Raw genomic sequence first — 19,344 nt, 5'->3', positions numbered from 1 at the left:
ACTCTTAACGATTCCTAGTACCTAAAAATCGAGATCTACGTACTCGCTAATGTCCGTCGAACCTACGCCCTTAACCTTTAGTAGAGCTACTAAGCGCTTACGCTCGATATCCGGGCGTGTCTAGCGTAGGAAAGCCTTATCGATAAGTAACATAGTAGCGCCTATATCTAGGCAAACCGCGTATTCCGTACTGTCCTTCTATAGACGTACGACTATATGCAGATAATAATAGCCCCGAAACGCGTATCTACCCTTAACCTTTAGTAACGTAGCGGACTTAATAAGTCTAGCGTCCTCCTCTACGCTATCCTTCTTAGGCGTTAGCTCCGTAGCGTGCTTAGTACGCCTATAGTCCTATAAGAGATTGTTACTATCGAACTTCGCGCTATAATTTAAGTATAAGAACTTTAAAGGCTATATCGTAGCGAAGGGTTCTATAGCTAGAGGAAGGTACTTACCGATATATAGGGAAAAGGGGGATAGTAGCGGCACTTCGCTATAGTATACTAATATAGAGTCCTATAAAGAGGCGTTATCGTCTACGTCGTCTAATCTATAGTAGATATCTACCTAGTTATTAAAGTACGCCGGTACGGAGTGCGGGCTTACTAGCCTCGCTAAGTAGCGTAAGCTAGATCGTAGGCGTAAGTATAAACGCGGCTATAGGATAGATATAGGCTCTTCGACTAGAGGCTCCGGTGCCTACTTATTAGCGTAATAGTTGCGCGGGGCCTTATTGCCTTAGCGGCCGCGTTCTTACTAACCCTAGGTATCGCGTACGTCGTTTCGCGTACCCCTATCTTATCGTCGTCTATAATTAGCATTCTTGCTACCGCGTGCCTCGTAGCCCCGATTATTATTACGTAGCTCTACTCGATTATTACGGTTAGAAGCGTACTCTTTTTAGCGTCCTTCCCCCGCTAGGGCTTGCCTATCGTTTCCTTAATCTCGGCGCTAATACTAGTTTTAATTAGTATAGCTACTATTTCTAGGGCGCTTATTACCGTAGCCGCTAGTGTAACCGCGACCTAAATTGTCGCGATATCCGCGTACTACTACGGCGTACCGATCGTCGAACCTACTAGCGTAACTGCGACCTAAAGCATCGCGATACGCGCCCGAAGAATCGGCGTACCGGTCGCTATTGCGAGCGTTTCGGTATTGTAACTTACCGTTATACCTATTACGGCCTCGTGCTATGCCGTAGCTATCGGACTATATATACCTGCGGCACTACGCTTTATACTTGTCTTCTACGGCTCGCGTAAAAGTGTAAATCGTATTACTTAGTAAAGGCTTATCGAGCTTATCTTATAGGCGAGGCTCGAATCGCAACTACGCCTAGTAGAGAAGAGCGTACGGCCTATTAGGGTCTGTCTCGAGACCTACCTCGCGTACGTAGCGGATATAGTTTATAATAAACTGCTAGGGTACTCTGCGGTTACGTACGTCCTATACTATATACGATTCGGCGTATAGCTTGTCCTAGGCCTCGATAATAGATCTACTAAACTTATCCCTTAGGGCTTTGTACTAGCGCTCGATGCCCTCTCCTCCGCGAATCGTATTACGATTATTGCTTATAAGCTCGTAAATAAACTATTATTATACAGCTTTACGGAGGCACTTCGTAAGCTAAGTACGTACTATACGGGCGTAATTAACCGCCGCGTAATCGCAAGCTACGTCTAAGAACAGGTATACTAAGGTAAATATAACCTTGTTGCCGTACGTATAGATATCCTAGCTATCTAAGTCCGCGTATAGGGCGTCGGGGTAGAAGTACCTAATATCTATCGGATTAAACCTCTCTAAGCGCTAAGAACGCTACGGGCTATAATAAGGTAAGCGGCTAAACTAAAAGTTGTCGATATAGTGCGGGTTAAAGTTGTAACCTCGGGGGCTATAGTTCCCGCCTTAGGTACTAGAATTACCTAGGCTTAGGCTTAGAGGCCCTCCGCTAGCCGCACCGCCTTAACTGTAGCGGCGCTGTCTAGCCTCGGCGTTACGTTAGACGTTACGGCGTAACTAGTGCGGCTAGGCCTTAACTAGGTTAGGCAGTAGGGCTAATAGAACTTATTCCTGCGGGACCTGTTTATTTAAACCTATACGCGCGAGGCGTTTAGCTCTCCCGGTATCGAGCCTGTCTTATACTAAGCTTAAAGGGATGCTCTAGCGTAACTAGTCGATCTCGTCCCTAATTTCGTCCCTAAGTTGCTATATTTAGATAACTTGTTAATTTAATAGTTGTCTAAACAGCTAGCGTATCTTATTACGTAGGACGGCTAGGTTAGTAGCGTTTAGGATTTCGCCGTTAGCGTCTTTAGCGGCCGCGTTAGCGCTAGCGGCGTTCTAGTTCTCGCGTACTAGGACTTTGCGTAGCGCGCCCTCTCGTAGGCGTTAAGGCTAGGGATTATCGTAAGCTAGCTGCTTACCGTTGCGCTAGTTCTAGGAGGATAGTCCTACGGCCGCGTTGCGTACTCGCTAGCGGTCCGCGACTAGACGCCTAGCTTCTATACCTAGGAAAGCGTTAACCGATCGGCGGCGCTATATCTACTATCGAGGAGGTAGGTCCCGCTCGATACTAGGTTCTACGTATGCTAAGTCTATACGCTAGAATTCTAGGTCTATATTTTGGGATATATCGGCTATGTCTTTAGTAGAAGCGGGTAGGATTAACGGCTCTTGTTATCGGGGTCCTTGCTACTAAGTACCTTGTCGCTAAAGCTTAGGAGCTAGTAACGAGGACTCTAGACTACTTAGGGCCGGGAGCTCCTACTATTCGGGCTTAGGGCTCTATTGCTCCGGAGCCTGCTAATTAGGACTCTACTACTCCGTATCCTAGTGCTCGGGCTTAGGACCGTATTGCTTAGGACCTTGCTATTTAGGACTCTACTACTTAGGGCCGACTGAAACCGGTAAGGACAAATTAGGACTGCTCGGGACTAATAGCTCTAAGGCACTAAGTTCTCGTAGGCCTAGGGGAAACACAATTAGTAAGGACCTATAACGTATATATATAACTCGTCGTATACTAGCTACTAAAATAGTCCGACGGCGACGTAGCTATAGACTAGTATCCGGACTTAGACTTGTAGGCACTACTATATCTAGTAACGGCGGTGCTAGTTCCGGAGTAGGCGCCGCTAAGTCGTTAGGTCCTATTGTATCTAAAACTGCGAGTTCGTTACGGAGAGCAAGCAGCGTCTTCGCTACTACTATAACTAAAGAGCGGTTAACTGCCTAATCCTAAGGGAAACCGAGGGTAGTACCGCCTCTAGTATCCGAGAGTTTTTGTAGTATATATTCTTCTAGGGGCTAATAATACGTAGTAATTTTCGTAACGACTGCTATAAGCGGGTCTCTTTGCTTCTAGTATACTAACTTAGCGTAACCGGCGTTAGCTAAGAACTCTTTAAAGCAAAAAGCGATATTTAACGAGTAGGCGTCTAAATCGGGGCGTACGGAAGCTAGCGTATTTATAGAATAAGCGTAGGCTCGGTAATCTTATAAAAATAGGGGATAAGTATAGAGTTAAGGAACTAGACCGAATTCGAGAAACTATTAGGGTGCTTATAGGCTCTTGCCTCGACCGGTGCCCGCTTCGGCAGGTACTAGTATAGAGTAAACAAACCTAGATAAGGAAGGCGGGCCGCCTAGTCTAGCGATTAGAGGGCTATAGGGCGCCGTCGATTAAAGGGCTATCGGTATATAGCTAAGGGTATATAGAAGATAATATACGGAATTTAGAGGACTGTCGTAATCGTATCTATATCGAGCGTAGGTAGTTGTTATAGTTAGGTAGGTAGGTCGGTGCCGCTAGCATAGGACCTCGCGGTCGCGTTAAGCGGCGGCGGTAGGGTTTTTTAGTTTTTTAAAGTGCCCGTTCGTCTAGTACTCGGGTACTATTTAAACGGATCTAGATCTAACTAAAGCGAAGCTACTAATTGTTACACGAGGGACGATTAGTAGGTTAGCTATAGTATAGTATTAGGGTAAGTATCTACGGTTCTATAGAAAGTATATACCGGGCTTAGCTAGCGTACCGTCCCTGCCGTAATAGCGGTATATTAAGCCGCTAAGCAACCTGCTTTAGAATAGGTAACTCTTATTATTATTATTATTATATAGGCTAAGCTTCTTGCTAAGCGGTAGGAGCAACGCCTAGCTACTAATTAATTAAGTTAAATATAGTCTCGAAGAGCTTAATATAGTTAATAGCCGGCGGCGGTAGATAAACTAGTACTATAGAGCGTCCCCTTGCTAGAGTCTATTAGAAGGGCTCCTTTATAGCAGTAAGCAGACTATAAGGCTTCCGAGACTACTATTTCTCCTTAAACAACTGCATCTTAGCGAATATACTATATAGCGGCTTTCGAAGTGTTACACCCTCTTCCTTAATAGCAAGTATATATAACTATAGCTTTGTAGCCTTACTATAGAACTAGTAATAATAGCGCTTAATATCTAGCAGTCCTTTAGGTCTATAGTAGTAGTTATTATAGTTCTCGTAGCTAGGGAGAGTATATATATAACTAGTAAGAAGCTTAGTCGTGTAATTGCCTCGTTTCTACTCCTTAGTAATAAAGGCAACACTATTAATAGTCTACTAGTCGTTTAGCTTTAATTTGCTAACTTTAAGAATAGCTCTAGTTCTAGCGTCTTTAGCGGCAGTCTTAAACTCGACATTAATCTTAATCTTGTCTCTACTATCGTTTATTAACTCTACGGCGTAGTCGAGGGCCTTATTGTAATCGTCCGCTATAGAAGGATTAGAAATAGTAGCCGTTATAAGAATATCGTTACCTTACCTTTCTTCTAACTCTACTTAAACTAGTTACCCTTCGTTACTTTAGTAGCGGATACGATTAATATATAGTCGCCGATATAGAGCTGCTTCTTCTACGCTTCTTTATTAGCCTAATAGTACGTATCTTCGGCGTACTAAGTACTAGCGCTATTGCGGTTATAGTTCTCGAATGCTAACTCGTTATTGCTAGTAAGAAGGCGCTAGGTTTACTTATACTAAAGGTCCTTACGAGGGTTATAAGATAGCGTAGATACGTCTTCCTCGTTTATCTACTAACTATTAACTAGGCGCTTCCTATACTGCCCTCGTAATAGCGAGCTATTAGCTAAATGCGTTAACTCGCTAACCTTAACTTAACTAGCTATATTAACCTCGCCGTTATTACCTTCTTCTATAGTAGTAGCGACATCGTTAACCTAGAAGTCCCTCTACGCCGCGGCCTCGAAAGCGGTTATATTATTAAACTTCTCCTACTACGCCGTCTTCTTCTACTTTCTACTACTATCTCCGCCGACTGCCTTCTTCTTACTCTTCTTAGTAGGCGACTCGCGCCGCTCTACCGCTTCCTTATACGCTAGTAGGTCCTTCGAAGGTACCTTTCGAGAACGCGTCGCGTATACTTCCGATATAACGTTATATTCGACGTATATACGCTAAATCTTAGTCGCTATACTCGTAGTAACAAGAATAGCGACCTCCGGTAGTAAGAAGCTATTACAACATATACTAGGGGGCTAGTATAAAAGAGGCGGTGTAATTATAGTAATAGAAGGTATAGAAAGCCTAATTTTAGTGTTCTACGAGGCTCAAAACCAGAGGTCTTGGCATTCTCAACCTTCCGGAAAAGAACAGTAGAATCAATTTTACTGCAGCAGTGCAGTGCAGGGCAGGAATCAGGAAGCTTGGTAAACCGTAAACGCCACCAACCCCTACCCAATGCATTTGTCTGAAACACGGCCCGGACTTCTCGTTGCGCGCGCGGGCATATCGGCCTGTGAAGGATTTGGTCGCATTATCGAGGAGAACCGGGGAGCAGGCATTCTCGAACCAAAGAAGCAACGAGACCGAGTTGTTGGAACTGGATGCGGAGATCATGCTCGAATTGCTGAGTTTTCGTGTCTGTCTCCTCGGCTGATGAAGAGCAAAGAACGAAAGTTCATTTGTTTGGGGGGGGGGGGGGGGGGATATCTCTCCCCTTCGCGACTCGCGAGTTCTATAGTTCACCTCACTCACACATACAGTACGTACATACCTTCCATGAATCCTGACACAAGCCCAAAAGAGCCAGCCACCAAATGAAATAGGTATTCCTTCGGCGCCATGCAATATCCCTTACATTTCCATCTCCCAAAAATAAAGCAAAAGAGAGTCGTTCGTCGTGACTTTGATCCTGGGTATAATACGCGGTGTTGAAAGGAGGTAAGAAGAACAAGATTCGTGATTGTCGGCGCTATCGTTCCTGCGAATAAGGCGGTCTCTTAACAAGATCAATACTGTCTTCCCCATAACTAGAATGAAGTTCCCTTCGAGTCTCATCCTCAACATGAACCTCAGTCGTGCGGTCTTGTCGAATAATCATCTGGGTACTATTGTCGCTGCCAGCAGAAAGGCGTGTAGGGTCTGCGCGTCCAGATTTGATATAGGTGATATTCTTAGGAAAGTGCGGGGCTGCAGTAGTTCCAGGATCGCGATCGCTGTTCTGCGTGCCTGAGAATGGCACCGAGCCCTTTCGATTACTTCGAGCGCTCTTGTTGCTCTTGTTGCCGAGGGAATGCATGGCGTAGGAGTGAGCGGAGCTGTTCTGGCCGTATCCCGAAATGCCTTGAGTATCGTACGTGCCCCACCCGGTGTTGAAAGCTCCGACAAAGGGTTTCAGGGTGGGTATTGTGGCTGCTATTAATCCGTAGTGCATTTCAATGTTGAGGCATATGAATGGGATGACGCCTTTGAGAAGTGGTTCCGAGGATCCGATCGTCTCTGAAAGGAAGTGTAGTCGCAGTCCTGCGGCTACGATGACGGGTAGTCTGAGAGAAAAAATCGCGACTACTGTAAACTTCTTCATGAGGTCGGTTTGTAAGTCCCAGACAAGCCAAATCGGCATGGCGAATATGAAGATCTCGATGATGATATTGAAGGCTGTGATCGCTTGCCACGAGGTATATTGGTTAGAGCAATGGCTGCCCACAAGCTTCCATGGTGCGCCGTCTGCGCATCTGATCGCCTGTGCTAGGAACGAGGCAAACCCCCAGAGAGCAGAAAGTCCTAACACGCCGTAGCAAGCGTAGACTCTGCTTTTGATGAAAACGATGCGCGCAAGTAGTAATGCGACAGTGCATTTTGTCAGCGCATTCGTCACGATGTATAGCAGTTGAGCAGCATATACGGCCTGCGAGTGATGGTCAGTCCTCAATGCCAATTCTCCCCACCAAGTACTTCGATGCCACCTTAGATGCTTTCGCTACCTGAGCATCAGTCAAGAGTTCCAGTGCCTTGCCGAAGCCAAACGATACTGCCGCAGATGCCACAATCATCTGTATCACCCCAAAGATCTATTGGGGCCCGATAGCATTAGCACTGGTCGTATCACGCGAAGATGGATAGTCCGGAGTCGTACCGTGGCGATACTACAAAGAATGTCGTCCTTGCCAAAAGGTCCGCTAACTGTCGCTCGCATGTACATTCGGACCATGAAAGACAAAACGACCCACGTCGCCATGAGGGTACATATGGTAAGCGCAATTCCTCCATGATCTTTATCGGTGGTGATGAAGTTTCGTGGTCCGGAATTCAGGTCAGGCAGTGTCGGGACCTCTGGCGCCGACATGGCTTGCTATGCCTTGCTCGCGCAGCAGAAATGGCCGGCGATGAAGAAGCGAAGGAGGTCAGAGGTAGCGATGACTGGAATATCGGGAAGACGAGCCGAATGTCACGGACAGCAGTATGATGGTTCTAGGAGAGGCGTCATCAAAGAAGATATGGTGGAGCTGTCGCGGTCGCTGTCGCGGTAAATGGCGTGCATGTACCCCTAGCGGCACCCGTTGCGACTAGCCATGAGCAGAGTTTAGCCAAGACGTTGGCCGTGATCATTGAAGCCCGTCGGCGGTTTCTACCATGGATTGGCAGATCACCGGCTGCCCTGGACGGTACCCTGACTCTGGCATCCGTCTGAACGCGTGTAGATGCAAGAGCTGTGTTGGAACCGCACAAAGACTCCTCTTCTGGTCCGAACTCGCCTAATCGCGAAGTCTAAATCCTGCTTCGTTCCAAGTCGACAATCCGGCGCGGAAGTGAAGAGGTCGACTGTATCGGCATATCGTTGAGCGAGGCACAGCTGCGATGGTATGCTGCATACTGCGTCTGCATATTATTATTGCACGCGATGTTGTGCTGTCGGCGTGACGGATCTTCATTCGCCGAACCCCTTCAGAAGTTCACAAGCCCTGTCGTCACGTGCGGGGCTTGGCGCAGCATTAAAGTTCGTCAAGCCTCAAAGACTAAAGCGCCTCCGCCTCCGTTGCCGCTCCCGACCGGGTCACTTAACTCACTTTGACAGCGCGCGGCCATCGTCCACAATGCACATCAGCACCAATAAATGGATGTCTTCGCCAATCGCGAACCGCGCGCATCCCATATGCTGCGCGTGAGGCACGACAGTAGTCAACCCTCCACCTCGCATCCGACAGTACCGACGTTCTCTTTCCCGGTTCGTGATGTGCCGACCTGTGATCCCGTACGGTCGCTAGTTTCGAAACCTGGAAGTGTAATGACTATGGATGCTGTTATTATTAGTAGTAGCATGCGGTATAGCAACCGTTGACAGGATCGTGAGCACAATCTCGCGCAATTCGCGAGGTCTCCTCCTTGACGGCAACGGCAGCAGCAGGACGAGGCCGGAGCGGCGACCATGGATGTGGCCCCTGGTGACCGAGCAAGCTTACCGGCACCACAGCTAGACTGAGCTAGTATAGCGGCATAGACCCCACGTCGATGAGTAGCGACTTGAATCGCAGCTCTTGTTTGGGCCGAGAATACTCTGCGCCTTGCCCAACCCCGGAAGGTCGACGAGTCGATCGACACTCTCCTGATTACGAAACTCCTTGCTATCTTGCCTTCCTGACTTTCGCACGCCAGCGAAGCATCGTTCTTCGTTATAACTCTGGCATCTCGGTCGCCACGTGGCACAGCGTGTCTGTGCTACTTTTCCCACCCTGTCACAAGTCTTTCCCTTGTTTCTGCTCGAACCTCTCCTTATCCTCTCTGGTCTGCGACTGCTCGCAGCGGGTGGCAACCATGTCAGCCAGGAATGTGTATGGCAATGAAGGCAAGATGGTCTCGTCCCAGGTGAAAGACGAGGCCTTCGAGGCCACAGACTTGCCGCAGGAGAAAGCCGGCACTGCGATGGACAGGCGAGATATGGCTCGTATGGGAAAGACACAGGAATTGAAGGTGAGCAATGTCGTGCAAGTCGCGCAAGTCGCGCAAGAGGATTGAAGCTGATGTGCCTTGAAGCGAAATTTCAGCTTTATCCCGATCTTCGGGTTTGCGGCAGTGTTGATGATGACTTGGGCGTCAGTGTTGAGCTCGGTCAGCTATATTCTCCCAAATGGCGGTCTTCCGGCAATGATCTGGATCTACATTGTTACGCTGTTCGGCTTCGGCTGTGCGATTTTGTCCATGGCAGAGATGGCATCAATGGCACCGACGAGTGGAGGACAGTATCATGTGCGTATATCCCGACAAGAGTGGTGACCGGGAATTGCAACTGACATGTGCCTTCTGCTGTAGTGGGTCTCCGAATTTGCCCCTCCGTCTTTCCAGAAGATCATGAGTTATCTTGTTGGCTGGTTTTGTGTGTTGGGGTGGCAAGCAGGAATTGCAGGCCAATGCTTCACAGTCGCAACACAAGTCCAGGGCCTGATCGTGCTCAATGATGCAACCTACATTCCGAAGGCATGGCATGGTGTCCTCCTAACGATTGCCACCGCCTCAGTCTCCGTGATCTTCAACAGCTTCCTCGCCCGCAAGCTACCGCTCCTGGAAGGCCTCATCCTGATTCTCCTGGTTTTCGGCTTCTTTGCAATTCTCATCCCTCTCTGGGTCTTTGCCCCGAAGCAATCCAGCGCTGCAGTATGGACGGAATGGACGCAGATTGCTGACTGGCCATCGATGGGCGTCGCTGGACTTGTCGCCTTCACTGGTCCCATCTACGCCCTGATTGGTCCAGATTCTTGCGTGCACATGGCAGAGGAAGTCAAGGATGCTTCGCGGACCATCCCCTGGGCTATGGTGTCGACCTTGGTCCTCAACGGCTTGACTGGTCTGGTCATGGCTATCACCTTCGCCTACTGCATTGGGCCCATTGATGCAGCTCTGACGCCCGCGTACAACTTCGCCTTTATTGGCACCTTCTACAACGCCACTCAGTCGCACGCGGGTACAACGGTGATGACGTGCATCATCACGGTCATCACTCTCTGCTCGGCTATCAGCAATGTTGCAACTGCTTCGCGCCAGATGTTCGCATTCGCACGAGACAACGGTCTTCCGTTTGCACGATTCGTCAGCTACGTGCGCCCAGGCTGGGACATTCCATTCAACGCCGTCATGATCTGCTTCATCTGCACAGCGCTGCTCTCCTTGATCAACCTCGGCAGTATCGTGGCCTTCAACGCCATCCTCTCGATTGGTGTCGTCGCGCTGCTGACATCTTACATGACATCCATGGGCTGCATCCTCCTAAAACGTATCCGAGGAGAGCAGCTCTTGCCGCGTCGCTGGAGCTTGGGAGTCCCTTTCGGCTGGTTTTGCAATGTCGTCGGACTCTGCTACATCATCCTCGCGTACATTTTCGCATTTTTCCCACTTTTCAACCACCCGACACTGTCGACCATGAACTGGGCTTCGGCTGTATATGGTGGCGTGGGAGTCGTGGCCAGCATTTATTACTTGCTGTTTGCACGCAAGACGTATGTGCCGCCGGTAGCGCGGCTGGCGAAAGATCTGTAGCGATTTGATTTTGCGATAATACCCAGAGTAGCTGTTCCAGTATCCAGAGCATGAGTACATGAGTTCATATTGTTGGTCCCGCTCTTCCTCGTTGTCCCCGTTCGAGATTCCGTATGTGCCATTCTTGGCCCCAAATGCCGTACAGTCGTTTGTGTCACTGCGGCACACTATTGCAATGGTCGCACGTGTCTTCAGGAGTTGGCAAGAAGAAGTCAAACCCGACGTGGGTTTAATATGGACCCGCCAACCCGCCTCACCCTTGCACCGCACGTCTTCCGATACAGCCAGCGCACATACCATTCCGCACCGGTTCCAGCGACTGGCTTTCACGATGAATGTCGATGTAGAGCAACTTCTGTGTGTTCACCATCTTCATCATAGTCATAGCTTGGTCTACAGATATTGTTCTGCTTTGAAGCACGAGAACAGCTCTTGCCTCCCGTACCTCCTCTACATGCCATCACCCTCCATATATGTGTATCTCGCCTGTAAACGCCATCGCCATGCATTGCTGGCGCGCTTCACGCACAGCCAGATGTAATACCATCCCAACTGTTCTCCCGTCTATAGTACCGCATCCGTCCTTGCATTGCCCCGTCATCATAACTTCTTCCTGTACAGCTCACCACCGCATCCTCGTAATCGCTTCGCAGCTTGTTCTGGCGTAATGTCTCGCTGAGGCTCAGCCATCATTTCGTAACCAACCAGAAACTTCCGCACCGTCGCACTTCGTAGCAGAGGTGGGTAAAAGTGCATATGGAAATGTGAAGATTCAATTTCCTCATCGGTTCCAGTCAAAGGCGCTTGATGGAGACCCATACCTGGGAAACGGTTAGCCAAATCCTGAAAGCCGGTGAGCTTTACTCACTGTATGGGAAATTGGTCTCGAAAAGATTGTCATATCTTCTGGTGATCTCAGCGATCGTCTCTGCCAGATCCTCTTTCTCGGTTTGGCTGAAGTCGACAAGCGCTCTTTTATGGCTCTTTGCAATCACCATGATTTCAAATGGCCACGTTGCCCACCAAGGACATCCTGCCCAGAAGCTCTCATTCTCAAACACAGTCCTCTCACCACTTTCGCTTTCCAGCTTGGCGTAGTCCACAAGAAGATGCGATCCATTGTGATCTCTCCGATATTGCTTCAAGTTCTGGAGTTCCAAGCTTGGCTCTTCAGGTAAAGAAGTTGTCGTCCATACCTGACCGTGTGGATGAGGATTTGAGCAACCCATAGCAGCGCCCTTGTTCTCAAAAATTTGCATGTACCGGTATTGGTCCTTTGGCACTTCTACTGATGTGCCGTTCGCTAGTGTGTTGCATCTTGCTGATTTGGCGAGGGGTGAGTGGGGGTCAAGGTGTGTCGTATAAATTTTGGTCCAGGTATCAATCACTGGCAGGATATCTTGAGGTGGCATATCGGCCAATGTGAGATTGTGTGCGGGCGAGAACGTTATCACATAGCATTTTCCCTGAGTGCTTTCTGCTCGTAATAGTCTCGAAGCAAGTGCTATCCAGACATGTTAGCTGCGCCTTCAATTTCGTCTGTCCATATCCCACATACTGCCATTCTCCTTGGGTGGATGGTATTCTGCTTGCTCTTCCTTGACTGCCGAATAATCGTTTACGAATACGAACGTCCTCTCGTAATCAGGGTTGGTATCGCCTTGTGCACGCTTATTCCGAGGACATAGGTAGCACTGGGGATCTATCAGCCCTCCTGCAGAGCCGCCAAGACTCACATGCTCGCACGTACTGCTGCATCGTATTCTGGCAGAACATTTTTGCTAGGCTCTTCCTGCTGCCCTTGCCATGGGCGCTTTGTCCGATGTGGTGATACTAACACCCACGAGCCTCGGAGGGCATTGTATCGGCGGTGGGAGATATCGTCGAGGATATTGTCCGGCATGCTGGGAGGGTTCAGGCACTCAGCGTGCGGACCGAGGGGCGAGTCGGCGCGTGCGGGAGCTGACATGAAGGTGTTAGGGAGGTCGTTCGAGGAGTGAACGTGGTGCATGATGGCGGAGGTGGGATATCAAGTGGTAGGTACTAACGAGCTACTGATGCTTCGCACGTATTTGAGAACCTCTGGGGCAGGCACGCTGCGACAACCGCGGCAGGTGTATATGTATCCGCTTCCTCCAGGCAAGTGCTGCTTCAACGAATGGCTCGAGCGACTACGATGCCGCCGCTGGCATTGGCGCTGTCAACCGGAGGAGGGCATGCAGAGGCCGGATCTGGGAGTGGGCAGCGCATGCACCACAAGAACAATCGGGAATCGTCGCGTCTCTGGCACGGGCACGCTCCGACGTGGGCAAAGACTCCCGACGGTTGAGAAACAGCAAGCAAACATGCTGTTCACCAAGTGTTTGCTGTCGTGCTGATTGGAGGAAGTTCACATGGTGGCCATCTGCGAAAGTCTCTCTCCACATGCCCCTCCACTTCCCGGCCGCCTCGACACAACTGGCCGAGATTCTAGCCGACTCCATCATGTCTGGCTGCGGCGAAATCGTTGAACAGACTTGGCTCTGCTATCGTTCTGGCCCGTCCGCTGCCGACATGACCTCAGGAATCATCTTCTCTCACGATAGTTTGTTCTATGGAGGACCCGTCCTGATGCCCTTGTCAGAAGCAATATGAACGGGAAGGCAAATCGACCGTTTGGCCGGGAGAACGTTGCATTGGAAAAGTTCTTTGGATCAGGCTCTCGTGCCACAGCGTCGGCGATGCTACGCGACGACAAGTGTGAGAATAATGAGATCCGTGTCGAAGCGAGGAGAGAAGGCCGCAGAGCATCGTTTGTTGTGGGAACACGGGTGACTCTCTCAGAGCGCGTATCTCACACCGCGGGCTCAAAAGACGATATTCAGTAAAGTCTCAAGCGCGGTACTGCTCATCATCTAAGTCCTATAGGTTCTATTCTACATCAAATCGCAGCTTGAAACCCCTCGACCTCAACCTTCCACTGATCAGGAAACCGTGGCCCTGGATTGTCCTGCCAACCACCAGCCATCATCGCAATCGCCCAGAGTAAACTTGAGGCCCCTGGCATATAGGGCGTGGCCACACGCGGTCCGCCAATATGATAACCAGCGTCGTCGAACTTGAATGAAGGATCGACTAGAAAGTCAATTGCTTTCTCCACATGGCCCATTCTGGCGGCGTTCATGGCCAGTACTGGAAAGTCCCATCCGTAAGAATACGTAAAATTCCAAGTCCCATAGACCTTGTCGACGGTCGCTTGCATGACGGAAATGTTGAAGCCAGCCACTGGTGGAAGCCAGCCATAGAGCATCAGCATGCTTTGGTGATCTTCCGTGTAGTTCTTATTGTGCCACATGTCAGGTATGCCTTCGTAGATGACATGAACTCCGTCGTCTTGTGGTAGAGGCGCGAGGCGATTCATCACATCCCGCCATTTCTTCGGTGCTTGTTTACCTTGCCTTGCCTGCCACTTGAGCGCGACATCAAGCGCGAAACGCCAGTATGCAATTTCAAACGCCGCATTCCGAGTCTCGTTGGCAATCGTGTTCTCACTCACTGGATACATTGGCGGCCCAAGATCGTAGACTCCAGTGGTCTCGTTCCAGTAAGCAAAGTCCGAGAGATAGTCGGCAGTCTCTTTCAAGATGTTATCCCATTTCGCCAAAGTTCCATCGTGCGGGAACGATCGCCATTCGTATTCGGCGAGGTGCATTGGGTGTGGCTGTTGCCAGATAAGTAGACTGTTCAAGTCTCCCGGCGCACTACGACCAGAGGGATCGCTCATCTTGCCCCATTTTGCGCCCTTGTATCCCGCTTTTCGAGCCCTTTCAATGCTCGTCGGCAGAAAGCGTTCGTAGATGCCAGGCATCGAGCGACGGAAGAGATCCCATCTGTCCCAACGAGCCCATTGTCCTACGTTCCAAGGGAACATCTCAGCGTGAAACTTGCCGTACCAGCCGTTATTGACCAGGCCTGATTCCTGAGGTGGATCGGAGCCGGCGTTGTTGACGGCGAGATTATAAAGCGACTGAATGATGCGGCGTTGCAATTCAATTGCAGTGGCATTTTTGGAGCACGTCAAATCAATGAATGCTCCTTGCTCCCAAAAGTTCGCCCAAGCCTTGGCGCTGTCCGAGCTTATAGAGTCGACTGAGGGAGTCGAAGTTGCGCCCTCATATTCGGGATGCCATGATACTGTAAGATGTAGAGAAGTCGTATCTCGAGGCTTGAGAATGTATTTGTGATCGTGTGGGCTTTCTCGTGAGAACGTCGCGGATTGCTGATTCCACTGCACGGTGGTGTAATACGTGGTTGCATCCATATTATGCTCCACGCGAGCCTGCTGCGGGTTTTGTTGGACTATATTGGTGGTATGATTGGCTGTGGCGTTAAATAGACCAACAAAAGGGGCCTCAAACTTGGCCTTGTCGGTAGCGTACGGGAAGTCGAGAAAAATCCCGATTGATGCATCTCTGAGCAGGTCCGAATCAATGCTTACAGCGACTGTCGACGAAGCCGGATCGGCTATTGTTCTGATATTCACCTCGCTTCCATTCAATCGGAATGATGAGTATATGGTGCCATTGTACAAATGCAACACCTGGCTTCTGTCCTCCAAATGAGTCTCGTTCACGCCATGATCGCCAAACCAGAGTCCCAGCCGACCGACATTCACTCTGTGTGGATTGGCAATCATCCATCGCGTTATGTCTGCCTCTTTGGGATTGGGCTGGTTATAGTTGACGAGTCTGCCATGCGTCCATAAATCGAGGCCTGTGTAGTCGGATGGTTGAGTCTGGTTTGGCGTGGTTGGCAAGGAGGAGTTGTGCCAACACCAGGCAGTCAAAGTGTTGTACGGCAGAAAGGTCTGCAGCCCAGTAATGTCTGCCCCAAACGCGAAGTCTCCATTGCCCACCTGAAGAGGCGTCGAAGTGTCGGAAGCTGTTCGCTTGGGGTTGAACTGTTCAACAACTGCTTTGCGGTCTATCTTGGCGAGAACCTCATGCACAGTGAGCAGGAGCGAAATGAAGGCGGCGAGAAGCATCTCGGGCCCATATTTCGCTACACGCGTCTGCGCATGCGTCAATGGATTCTGCCATCTTGCCCTCAGCGCAAGTTGGTGATGTTGGAGAGGAGAAAGTACATTTAGCCGGTCGGCATCTGTATTCAATTTCAGGCGGAAAAGCCACCGTACGATCCTTGCTGCAGCATCAACCAGCCAACGGATATTCTTAGAGTCAAAAGGGTCGGGATTGCCAAGGCGGGAACTACCACTATTCCGTAGATACTGTAGTATAGCATTGAATACTAACAACACCCTCAAACTATAGTTTCCTCGGTATCTAGTAACGATAATAATATACTATCGTCGCCTCTAGGTAGTACTAAACTACTAGTATATCCGAATAGTCGTCCTAACCTCGCTAGCCTCGCCGCCCTCGCCTAAGCTATAATTTTAGTATATTCGCAGCAATTGTCGGCTATTTAACTGCTACTAGTTTAGATATAGACGTAGTAGTAGTATACTATACCTTCTATCGATAACTATATCGAAGATATATAGGCTCGTAATCTAGCGGTAGCGGTACTATAAAGAGATAAAGGTCGGTCGAACGAGAAACTATTTACTAGGGATTTGCTTAGTAACTATTGCTTCTATATACCGAGTATAGTTAATAAAGAAGAAGTAGAAGAAGAAGAAGAAGAAGTAGAAGAATAGTAAGAGATAGATATAAGAAGCCGCAAACTAAAGAATAGGATATTATTTATATAGGACCTAATGCCTACCCTACTACCGAGCGCGCAGGTTAGTACTAGTAAGACTACCCTTTCTTAGAAAGCTTAGAAACTACGCAAAACTAGCGCTAAGACAAAGACTAAGCCCGCTACTACGCCTTTAGTTACTCCGCCGAAGGGGTAGAAGGTAGGGAAGGCGAATAAGGCGGAGGCGTTAAAATCCTTAGCTTCGTAGAAGCGCAAACGATAGGCGTCTACTAAACAACTACGTAACGCCGCTAACACACAAACTAATGCATAGAATAATACTATTAATATATCTAATAGACCTCTAAGTAACTAGGATAAAAATAGTGCTATAGTTATTAAGAAACGCGGCCGCAAATCTATACCTACTAGCAAGCTAGCAGATAGTTAGCAAGCAACTATTATTTAGTACAAAGTCGTCTTTAAGACACTGTTTGTATTAATTATTAGTAACCGTTAGAAGCCGCAAACTAAGACTTATAAGCTAAGTAATAAGACGACTATCTATAAAGGCAACCTCGACATTATATCTAGTCTACTTTAGGATACGAAACAGAGGGCGGAAACCTACGCGAAGAAGCAGGGGTTTTATTGCTATCTTATTAAGAGAGACACTATTATCGAGTCTACTAAGTACGGCGCTTCTAAGAAGATAGATAGCGCTATATTTAACGTACTTACTAACTAGCAAACTAAAGTAGACGAGATTATTGCTTATAGTATAGAAGCTAAGCGATAGGTTACTATATTTGTTAATAAATACTAGGGCAATAAGCAAGAGATATTATCTAATAAAGATAACGTAGACCTTGTTAAATCCGACTAAGACAAGCTACCTACTATATAGAAAGAGAAGGGCATTAAATCTATACGTAATACTAACGAGCGCACTAAGATAACCTACTAGGAAGGCTTAGAAGTCTATAAGACCTTGCTTCGTCGATTTAAGTATAAAGACAGGCAGTATACTAATATAAAGAAGGGCAGCAACGTCGGTTGTTATATATAGTACGATAGCACTTATTACTAGCTTCTAGGCTTATATCTAGAAGAATAGCGCAACGCTATTAATGCTAGCACTATAACGATAGACGACATGCTAGGTTAGCTTATTTAGAAGGTCCAAATAATATATACGGATATTAATAGAGGCAAAAAGAAGCCTAAGACTGCTTCTATAAGCGAAGAAATAGCTACTCCGGCGCCTACGGCACCTCCGACAATGCTATATTATAGTCCTATACCGCTATTTAATCTATATACTATACCGCTAGGCTATACTATGCCTTAGATAATGCTACAATAAGCTTAATTCAATCTGCCTGTATACTAAAATCCCCGCTCTTCGCCGATCGTTAAAAGCAAGGCTACTATTCTGAATAGGTTAAAGTATATACGAGCGTACTACGACTAGCTCGCGAAGCGGTATCTAGAGCTGCGAGAGGCATTCAATAAGGTAAAGCCGGCTATTATAACAGGCTATTAGACACTCTAAATAGTTAAGAAGGAGCTAGATAAGCTCCTCGCCGTCGACGTGCTACTATATAGTCTTCGTATAAAGATAAGGGATAAGTTAAAGGTGTTTATAAGCGCTATAGAGGGTGGAATAGTGCTAGTATTGGCTAGTAACCGGCCCTACACCTATAGGCCAGTTTTAAGCCTATATAAGAGGCCTCCTTCTATATTGTAGATAGAGCATTAACCTCGTACAGTACATTGTTTATATTACACTTCTACAATGCCTATATTGTAGGGCTCTAGTTATTAGCCTAAGCGACAGTCTCGTTATCCTATCTTGCTAAACATAGCTGCCTATATTGCTATAGGTTATATTACCCTCGGTAGCTTATACTATTGCTATAAGTAGTAGTAGTGGTATTAGTTTCCGTCCTTTATTAGAGCCGAAGGTAGGGCTATCTCTTTATATCTAACAGGTTCGGGTATATTAAAGGTAGTCTCTAGGTACGAATAGCTATAACCGAAGCGAGGGCACGATAAGAGCCTACGATACGGACGATACCGAAGTATCTTAAGGGGCCGTTACGACAAGCAGAGAAACCTCTTAACGAGGGCATCGCTTTAACCCCGAAAAGCTACAAACCCTTAGGACTGTTACAGCTTAGGGCCTAGTCTATAACTATAGCTAGCTTCTAAGGACTCGGCTCCGGGTCGAAGACCTATTTAGTACCGCTTACTCGAGATAAGCTACCGCCCGCCTAAGGAGGAGATAGACTAATTACCTATCGGCCTTACTTAGTTTGCTAAGACTATCTATACGATAGCAATTTCTAGATTATAGGTCGGATGCCTAGACAGTTCCCCTATTAACCGGGTAGATTGTTTTGGGATTCGCTGCCTCGTTCGGACAGTGCTTAGCCTTCTACTAGAAAAAAGAAGGTCCCCGCCCCCCCCGCCTAGCTAAAGGAGATACGAGCTAGTTTCTAGGATCCAGGTATAAATAGAGATTGCAGTCTCTCCCTCCGAGCGGCTTTCGTCTGATACTAAACTTAGCTCCTAGGGGTATATAGGCGACCCCTAGGAGGCTAAATTCCAATGCTATCCCGGGGGTAATATTAGAAGAAAACAGCCTAGCATACTATTCTCTTGTATAGCAATATCGAAACAAACCAAACCTGCAATATGCGCTAAAAACACTTTCCTATAGCATTTCATTTTGACTACTTTACGATAATCGAATAAGCTCTAGCTCTAGCGAAAACGAGTATTACGAATTAGCGGAATCTTCGGAATCTGATAACCTACCGGACCCTATTAACGAAGAAATC

The 19,344-nt window shown here is 48.0% G+C and overlaps 4 protein-coding genes across 4 annotated transcripts; 1 reads left to right on the top strand and 3 right to left on the bottom strand.

The window, feature by feature from the left end:
• Positions 1–6,647: 6,647 nt before the first annotated feature.
• MYCFIDRAFT_22024 (uncharacterized protein) lies at positions 6,648–7,577 on the bottom strand (the record flags this gene model as incomplete). The annotated part of the gene is made up of 3 exons (XM_007931404.1): positions 6,648–7,196; positions 7,255–7,359; positions 7,425–7,577. Coding segments are annotated over 3 exons (807 nt in total), but the record flags the coding sequence as incomplete, so codon positions are not given.
• A 1,616-nt stretch (positions 7,578–9,193) lies between these two features.
• MYCFIDRAFT_50946 (uncharacterized protein) lies at positions 9,194–10,882 on the top strand. The gene is made up of 3 exons (XM_007931531.1): positions 9,194–9,256; positions 9,320–9,532; positions 9,596–10,882. The coding sequence occupies exons 1-3, from the start codon at positions 9,209–9,211 to the stop codon at positions 10,814–10,816; spliced, it is 1,482 nt and encodes a 493-aa protein (XP_007929722.1). The 5' UTR covers positions 9,194–9,208; the 3' UTR covers positions 10,817–10,882.
• Positions 10,883–11,416: 534 nt separating this feature from the next.
• MYCFIDRAFT_34469 (uncharacterized protein) lies at positions 11,417–12,719 on the bottom strand (the record flags this gene model as incomplete). The annotated part of the gene is made up of 4 exons (XM_007931440.1): positions 11,417–11,637; positions 11,685–12,320; positions 12,375–12,510; positions 12,567–12,719. 4 exons carry the CDS (start codon positions 12,717–12,719, stop codon positions 11,417–11,419), a joined length of 1,146 nt encoding a protein of 381 aa, XP_007929631.1.
• Positions 12,720–13,736: 1,017 nt separating this feature from the next.
• Positions 13,737–15,839, bottom strand: MYCFIDRAFT_34214 (uncharacterized protein; the record flags this gene model as incomplete). Its single annotated transcript, XM_007931426.1, has 1 exon — positions 13,737–15,839. One exon carries the CDS (start codon positions 15,837–15,839, stop codon positions 13,737–13,739), a length of 2,103 nt encoding a protein of 700 aa, XP_007929617.1.
• Positions 15,840–19,344: the final 3,505 nt, after the last annotated feature.

This window comes from Pseudocercospora fijiensis, assembly GCF_000340215.1.
Source record: "Pseudocercospora fijiensis CIRAD86 unplaced genomic scaffold MYCFIscaffold_8, whole genome shotgun sequence".
Taxonomy (NCBI): Eukaryota; Fungi; Ascomycota; class Dothideomycetes; order Mycosphaerellales; family Mycosphaerellaceae; genus Pseudocercospora; species Pseudocercospora fijiensis.
The sequence above is the reverse complement of the archived record's forward strand: the minus strand, read 5'-3'. Positions and strand labels throughout refer to the sequence as shown.

Coding starts and splice junctions, on each gene's coding strand:
- MYCFIDRAFT_50946 (XM_007931531.1), top strand. CDS start 9,209: ATGGACAGGCGAGATATGGCTCGTATGGGAAAGACACAGGAATTGAAG. Junction 9,257..9,319: donor GAAAGACACAGGAATTGAAG/GTGAGCAATGTC, acceptor TGTGCCTTGAAG/CGAAATTTCAGCTTTATCCC. Junction 9,533..9,595: donor CGAGTGGAGGACAGTATCAT/GTGCGTATATCC, acceptor CTTCTGCTGTAG/TGGGTCTCCGAATTTGCCCC.